We start from the raw sequence: 8,017 nt of genomic DNA, 5'->3' as shown, positions 1-8,017 counted from the left end.
TTTTTTTTTTTTTTTTTTTTTGCGGGTCTGGGGATGGAACCCAGGGGCATTTGACCTCCGAGCTACACCCCTGCCCTATTTTTTATTCTTTATTTTAAAACCCGGTCTCACTGAGTTGCAGAGGGCCTCACTAAGTAGCTGAGGCTGTCCGTGAACCGCGATCCTCCAGGTCTCAGCCTCCCGAATGCTGGGATTACAAGCGTGCGCCACCACGCCTGGCTATACCAAATCTTAATAAGGTGCCTGGTGTGGTCCAACTCTGTCAACATAAACTACTGTTACCATTGGAATAGCAAAGTTACCTCTAAGAACTCTGTGGGTTTGGGATGAATACCTTTTTTGTTTAATATAAAATAGAAGACTTTGTGTCTTTTATGCATAAACAGACTATTCATATATTCTTTATTACAGACTTTATTAGAGCCCCCAGCTCTATTTTAAAATTTTTAATTTTTATATTATTTTCTAAATTATACTTAGCAACATGCTTGTCTGTGCAAAAGAGTAATGATATGGGAAACTGATTCAGCTGTTCCAGGACTCTGCAGAGGCAGTAATGAAGTTAGAAGTAAGGCATAGCCCCCTGTTTTCAGGACAGGAAGAAAATGAACAAGCCTATTTTATTATTGGCTGCTTAATATTTTAGAAGCTATCAAAAAAAGTGGCAGTGTTTTTTCTCTTTTATGTATCAGGTTCCCATTTTATTTTTACTGATGCTATGTTAAAATGTCCACATTCATGCTTGGCGTGGCGGCACATGCTTGCAATCCCAGTAGTTGGGAGGCTGAGACATGAGGATCTCAGGTTCAGAACCACCTCAGCAATGTGGTGGGGCTCTCAGCAACCTAGCAAGACCCTGTTTCAAAACAAAACATAAAACAGGCTGGGGGTATAGTGTACAGGTAGAATGCCTCTGAATTTCAGTCACACACACACACACACACACACACACACTTTTACCCAGTGTCCTGTACCTCTTCACAACAGAACGATACCCACTTGGCTGAATTGTCAAATCATTGGGTGGTTTATTGTGCCTTTCTTTCTCTCCAGGATGATTGAGGAAGGTGGGCACAAGCGGAAGACCATGGCAGAGAAGAGGCAGCTGTTCATAGAAATGCGTGAGTCTCCAGTGCTCCTGGGATTTTGTTCCTGTGTGTGTGGGGAGTTTATTTATTTATTTTTTTTACGATCAAGTCATAGCTTTAATCAGTTAGAAATTTTATGTTTACAAGCTTTAGAAAGGGAAGAATGGGGGTTCAAGAATCATATATTTGGAAGATCCCAAGCCAGAACATCTATTTTAATTGAATTGATTTGCATTACATTCTTAAGCAAGGTCATAAATAATATGGTAGAAATCTTATCTGTAATACCTGTGATTTAAGTCACACCAGTCAATTTATTTATTTATTTGGTAATAGAGATTGAACTCAGAGGCATTCTACCTCTGAGTTATACCCCCAGCTCTATTTTTAAAATTTTTATTTTGAAACAGTCTTGCTAGGTTGGTGAGAATCTCAGTACTTGCTAAGACTATCCCGGAACCTGTGAGCCTCCTGTCTCAGCCTTCCAGGTATGGGGATTATAAGCATGCACCAACATGCCCAGCCACACCAGTCAATTTAGACCTCTTCTGTAACTAAGTTGTTACCATGAGCTTGCTGGTGGTGATAAGTAGTTAATAATGAACACATTGTATAGATGATGGTCCCCTGGATATCAATCCTGAAGCAGAGACGATGAATAGCTAGAGCTGTTGAGAAAACGAAAAAGAACGAATGGTACTATCCAATTCAAAATAATCTTTTAAAAAAGTGTATTTATTTGTTGTACCAGGGACTGAACCCAGAGCTTCCTATCACTGAGCTGTATCTGCAGCCCTTTCATTCTTTATTTTGTGACAGGGTCTCACTACATTGCCTAGGCTGGTCTCAAACTTGGGATATTCATGTATCAGTCTCCCAAGTCACTGGGGTTACAGGTGTGCACCACAGGTCCCAGGAAGGAAATCATGCCCTTGCACAAAAACAAATCACACACAGTAGAATTTTATTCGGTCATAAAGTACAGAATTGTGACATTTGTAGGAAAATGAATGGAAATAAATGAGATTAGCCAGGCACAGAAAGTGAAGGGCCATATGTTTTCACTCATATGTGGAAGATAGAAATTGAGAAACAAAAAGGGCTTTAAACTGGATGTGGTGGCGCACACCTGTAATCCCAGTACTTGGGAGGCTGAGAAAGGAGGATCACAGGTTCAAGACCAGCCTCAGCAACACAGCGAGATCCCTTTATTTTATTTATTTATTTATTTATTTATTTATTTATTTATTTATTTATTTATTTTCTGGTGGTACTGGGGGTGGAACCCAGAGGCTTTCTACCTCCGGGCTATACTCCCAGACCTATTTTATATTTTATTTGGAAACAGGGTCTCACTAAGTTGCTGAGAGCCTCACTCAGTAGCTGAGGCTGGCTTCGAACCTGCGCGATCCTCCTGTCTCCGCCTCCCAAGTGCGGGGATTACAAGTGTGCGCCACCACGCCCAGCTAGCGAGATCCCTTTAAAAAAAAAAAAAAAGGAAGAAAAGGGATGGGGTGTAGGTTGTATGTGGAACACCCTTGGGCTTAATCCCCAGTAAATCGCACACACACACACACACACACACACACACACACACACACGGGAAATGCTATGAGGATTTGGGGAGAGAGGTGTGTTGGTAAAAGGGGAAATTAGAAGGAAACAGGTCAAACAGTCCTAAATTTATACATGAAGTTGTGGGTACCAGTTTTGGTGTGTATGGTGAAGGGAGGAAGTAGGGCGGGGCCTGGGGGGAAACAGTAAGTGCTCTGTGCATGTGTGTGTCCGTCACACGGAACCTCATTGTGATGTATAATTGTACGGCAAGAAAGAAAGAAATGAAATGGCACACCATCAAGGAAAGGTCCTCTGTGCATTCTGGCTGGCAAGCATTCTACTTATTACACACACACACACACACACACACACACACACGTATACATATACAATAAATATGTATGTATGGTGGTTCTGGGGATGGAACCCAGGGGCAGTCTACCTCTGGACTATATTCCCCACCCCTATATTATTCTTTCTTTCTTTCTTTCTTTCTTTCTTTCTTTCTTTCTTTCTTTTTTGGTGGTGGTACTGGGGTTCCTGGAAGCCCTTCTACCTCCGGGCTACACTCCCAGACCTACTTTTTTTACATTTTTTATTTGGAAACAGGGTCTCCTAAGCCAGTGCGTGCGGCTGGCTTCGAACCTGCGCGATCCTCCTGTCTCTGCCTCCCAAGCGCGGGGATTACAAGCGTGCGCCACCACGCCTGGCTATTATTCTTTATTTTGAAGCAGGGTCTCGCTAAGTTGCAGAGGGCCTCACTAAGTAACTGAGGCTGGCCACGAGCCTGCCATCCTCTTGTCTCAGCCTCCCAAGTACTGAGATTGCAAGAGTGCGCCACCACGCCCAGCTTGGACCAGAATTCTAACAGGACAGCATGATGCTGGGCTGTCCAACATTTGTCACTGTCCAAGAACTCTGAAACAGATGCCCAGCACATCCTGCCATTTGTATGAGTCTGAGAGACAAAACAAACTTATAAGAAGTCTGACTCTCTGAGCGGATGAGTGTAGAACACAGCAGAGAAGATGGTTTCCTGAAGTATGAGGCTGCGCTTATGCATGTTTTGACACTGTCCTTGGAATTGCAGGCTGTGGTGTAAGAACCCAGCCAGCTCTGGGAAGCCCCTCTGGGCAAGCTGGCCATGAGCCACGGAAGAAGTTCCGCAGGTGGAATAGAAGGCACTAGAAGGTTTAGGGCTTCCAGGTGGGCACTGAAGGGGCAGCAACATGGACATCAATTAAGCTGGGGCAGGAGAGAGGCTGTGTGGAGAAGTGAAAGCTGTCAGACGGAGCAGGAGGATTCTAGCAACTTCCATTGCAGGGAGGCCGCCTTCCGTCCCCGGCTCACTGGAGGGGATGGCGGGGGAGTGTCACGTGGGCACCCTGCTGGGCAGCAGCCAGGCCTCGGCGCACTGGGAGACCATGCGTGGGGGACTCCTGCTCACTCATGACCGAGTCCTGGTCCAGACCAGGCACAAACACAGCACGGCTCCCGACTGCTCCAGCGGCCCCTGCCCTCAGCACCTCCCGTCCCAGACTCACCCGACTGCCCCCCGCACTTCGCTGCCCTGCCCGCTCCTTCCTGGCAGGCAGGCTCCCTCCTTTGTGAAGGGCTTCTGCCCTGCAGGACTGTCCTGCTCTCCGGCTGACCCTTCCATCTGGCCTTACTCCCCTGCAAAGTGACATATGTATAAATTGAAAATGCCCTTCTCAACCAAAAATTATGTATATTTTAGAACGTGTACAAAAGAGAACAAGGAGGAAAACAAAAGCCTTAGAAGATGGCAAAACGGAAGGGGTGTTTTCTAGTGTTTGAAGGGTTGCTTTGCCTTTGTGACCTTGGCAGCTCACACTCTCAGACCTCAGATTCCTTTGCTCTGATATAGGATTTTTGATCTGGACCAGTGAACATGAAACCCTTAGAAGCATTCATCTTTTTCCAATGAAATCTTAATAGGACCCTCAACATAAGCGCATTACAAAATTGGTATCGCACGGTTGAAGCAGGAGAGGGGAGCAGAAGCCCAGCCTGGGATAGCCCTGAGGCCCTTGAGGGATTCTAGCGTTCTGCATATTGTAGTAGAAAGACCAGTAGATAAATTCCTGGAGGCCATTTCAACTCTCAGCATAGTCTAGAGCTGTAGTTATGGGAGGCAGAGTTGGGCTCCACCGGGGTCTGTGTTGGTCTGTCAAGTACAGTTGTGTGACTAGTAGAGATGGTAGAGAAGGGGCGTTGGCAGGGTCTGGGCAGTGCCTGGGTGAACCTAAGGACGTCTGTGGTTCAGAGTCTCTAACTGCTGGTCATCTGAGCCAGCCTCTTCCATATCACCTTCTACCTCCAAAGAAATCACAAAGTACTGATGAATTAAGCTTATAAATGAGTCTTAAAATTGTTTCTAGTACTGAGGATTGCTCCAGCAGTGACCTACATTCCTAGCCCCTCCTTACTTTAGTACTGGAGCTTGAACCCAGGGGTATTCTAAATCTGAACTAGACCCCCAGCCATATTTGATTTTGAAATAGGGTTGTTCTAAATTGCTGAGAATGGCCTTGAACCTGTGATCCTCCTGTTTCAGCCTCCCAGGTACTGGAATTACAGATGTGTACCACCAGGCCCACCTCCCAGCCCATATTATTTTTTATTTAGAGACAGAGTATGGCTAAATTGCTTAAGCTGGCCTGAGACTTGTGGTCTACCTGTCTCACCCTCCCGCGTCTCTGGGAGGCGAGGCTTGATCCTGTTGTTCTCGGGCCCCTGAGGCTCCGAGTGAGTCCAGGCTCTTGCAGTGAGGTGGCCGGCTGCGGGTCTGGGCTTTCTTGCTGTTCATCTCACCTGAGGCGAGTTACTTCATTCTCTCTGCCTCAGTTTGCTCATCCATAAAACATAATAGTAACTTGACTTCATAGAACTATTGTGAAGGTTAAGTGTAAGAGTTCAAATAAAGCACTCTGTACACTGCCTGACAGAATGAGCAGTAAGTGTGATTAACCGTGCTCTGTTTTGTTGTTGTTATTGCTACTTTTCTGAACAAAAGCAATACACTTCTGATTCCTCTTCCGCTCTTGGCCCTCTCAAACCTGCTATTTATGCGCTGCTAGAACCGTATAAATCTGTGCTACCTGTTTGCCCTTTGGTGTTCCTCATCACAGTCCCGAGAAGGTCCCAGCCCAAAACATGCCTTTGCCAGATCGAGCCACATGCCTGTGTGTGACTCAGCTTTTCATTACCTTAAGGTTCCCTGAAACAGTCAGCTTATAAAGAGAAAAGGTGTGTTTTGGCTCATAGCTTTGAAGGTTTCATTGGCCTTGAAGGTTTCATGGCTTCTGGGCCTGTGCAGGGGCGTGTGTGGTGGGGCAAAGCTGCCAGCTCATGGCTGGGACCCCCCAGCTATGAGTCCCCCGTCCCCTCAAGGGCACACCCGTGACTGGAAGGCCTCCTGGGTGGCCCCACCTTCTAGGAGGGCCAAGCTGGGGACCAGGCCTCAAACACATGGGCCTTGGGGGACACTTCAGACCGGATTCCAGCACCGTGCGCGCATTTCCCAGCGCTGCTGTCTTGGCCTCCTGCAGGCGAGCATGCATCTCACATCTTTCTGCCTCCACTGACACCATTGCCTCCACCTTCACCTGGCAGGCTGCCCTGCCTGCCCGTCAGGACTCAGCACAGGCGTCTTTTCCGTTCAATTTGTAGCACTTTGATTGAGAATGTGGCCTGGGCACTGTTCTGGGCAGTAGGGTTAAGGAGTAGAACAAAATATAGTCACTGAATTTACTCGTGTTTGTTTATTTTTGTGGCACCAGGGATTGAACTCAGGGACATTCTACTGCCAACCACATCCCCAGCCCTATTTTATATTTTATTTTTAAACAGGGTCTCACCAAGTAGCTGAGAGTCTCGTTAAGTTGCCGACGCTGGCCTTAACTTGTGATCTTCTGTCTCAGCCTCCCAAGCACAGCCACGCCCAGTTCTGACTTTATCCATGATGCTTGCGCTTTAGTAAGGTCAAGCAGGTAAAATAATAAATATAATACCAAGTAAATAAATATAGTATACTAAATCAATACATCAAAGTAAAAACAAAAACAAACAAACAAAAACCTGGGAGTGTAACTCAGAATGTCCCTGAGTTCAATCCCCAGTTCTCCAAACAACAATAAAAAAAAAAGAAAGCAGGACCATATAATAAATGGATAAAAGGATAGACATTTTGTTAGATCCAGGTGATGGAAGAATAATTTTAATCACGGCATCAAGGTAAAGGTTGATTGAAGCAATTCAAAAAGAAATATTTTACTTTTGATCAATAAACATTACTTTCACCAAAACCCTGGAAAGTCCTTCCCTTTTCCGCTTCTATATTGTGAAATAGGTAGAACTGAGAGGTGCCCGTTAATACTGGTAGGGGATCATTTGTGCCAGTTCACTTTTCCCTTACAGAGTGAAAAGTTGCTTTCAAATGTTACAAAAACAGAATAGATGAAATAAGAAACTCGCATCGGGGGCCAAAGATACTAAAGTGACCTTAAAATTCAAGGAGACTTCGTTTACAGCGAATCCCAAGTGAACTAAGTGTGACTTATATACTGATGAAACTTTGGTCTCTGTTCTGGTTACATGACTATGTTACCTTCAGACAACTGTTCCTGTGTGTGCGTTTTGTGGGTCTGAACTTAGATCAGATCCGGCTCCCACTGCTTGCCTTTGCTTCTTGCCGACTGAGGCCTCCGGTGGCGCCAGGGCCTGGGCAGAGTCATCTGCAGCCTCACTTTCCCGTGTGGCGGGCGACAGCCTCTTTGGTGGACGGGCTCTGTTCCTCCGCCTGTGAACCTCTCCCCGTCAGCTCCTCCCCTGCAACATGGTGCTGGGTGCCCAGGGCAGGCGTGCCGAGGGAATGAGGGCAGGGCAAGCCGTCCTGTGTCTGTCCCCTATCTGCAGAGCTCTCATCATTGAGGCAGTCAACAATATCCTCTTCAAATTCAAATGGAGGGAAATAATATTTCATTCTTGGTAGGGAGCACTTCACATAAACTACTGCTCTGGAAATGCCATTGTGGCTGTTTTTAGAAAAGTACAGGCTCCCACACCCTTCAACAAGGAGCCTTCCCTCAGTTACTCTGGAGGACACGGAAGAAGCGCAGCCTATCAGCCTGTCAGCAGCCGTGCTCTAGTCTGTGGCCCGGCTGGGGTGACTCTAGGCCTGGGTTTCTCCTCTACCACCCCGCTCTCCTTTCCTGTGGTGTAGGTAATTAACAAACACTCAGCGTTCCTCCTGGAGGAGTCTTCTTAGCCTAGCAGAGGGCGTGATGTAGGCCCAACACTGGCAGAGTCCTGGCAGGCGGGAGCGTGCGGAAGGCACACGTTTGCTCACC

At 46.5% G+C, this 8,017-nt stretch overlaps 1 protein-coding gene across 1 annotated transcript in view; it reads left to right on the top strand.

Moving 5' to 3' along the window:
• Positions 1-1,054: 1,054 nt before the first annotated feature.
• Positions 1,055-8,017, top strand: part of DTNB (dystrobrevin beta) — a gene marked incomplete at both ends in the record, with an annotated part of 203,282 nt that continues 196,319 nt past the window's right edge. The window contains one exon of the mRNA XM_080711332.1: positions 1,055-1,121. Within this exon, the coding sequence (XP_080567458.1) occupies positions 1,055-1,121 (67 nt within the window). The remainder of the gene's footprint in view (positions 1,122-8,017) is intronic.

The sequence above is a fragment of the Muscardinus avellanarius genome (assembly GCF_963383645.1).
Source record: "Muscardinus avellanarius genome assembly, chromosome: 15".
Taxonomy (NCBI): Eukaryota; Metazoa; Chordata; class Mammalia; order Rodentia; family Gliridae; genus Muscardinus; species Muscardinus avellanarius.
The sequence above is the reverse complement of the archived record's forward strand: the minus strand, read 5'-3'. Positions and strand labels throughout refer to the sequence as shown.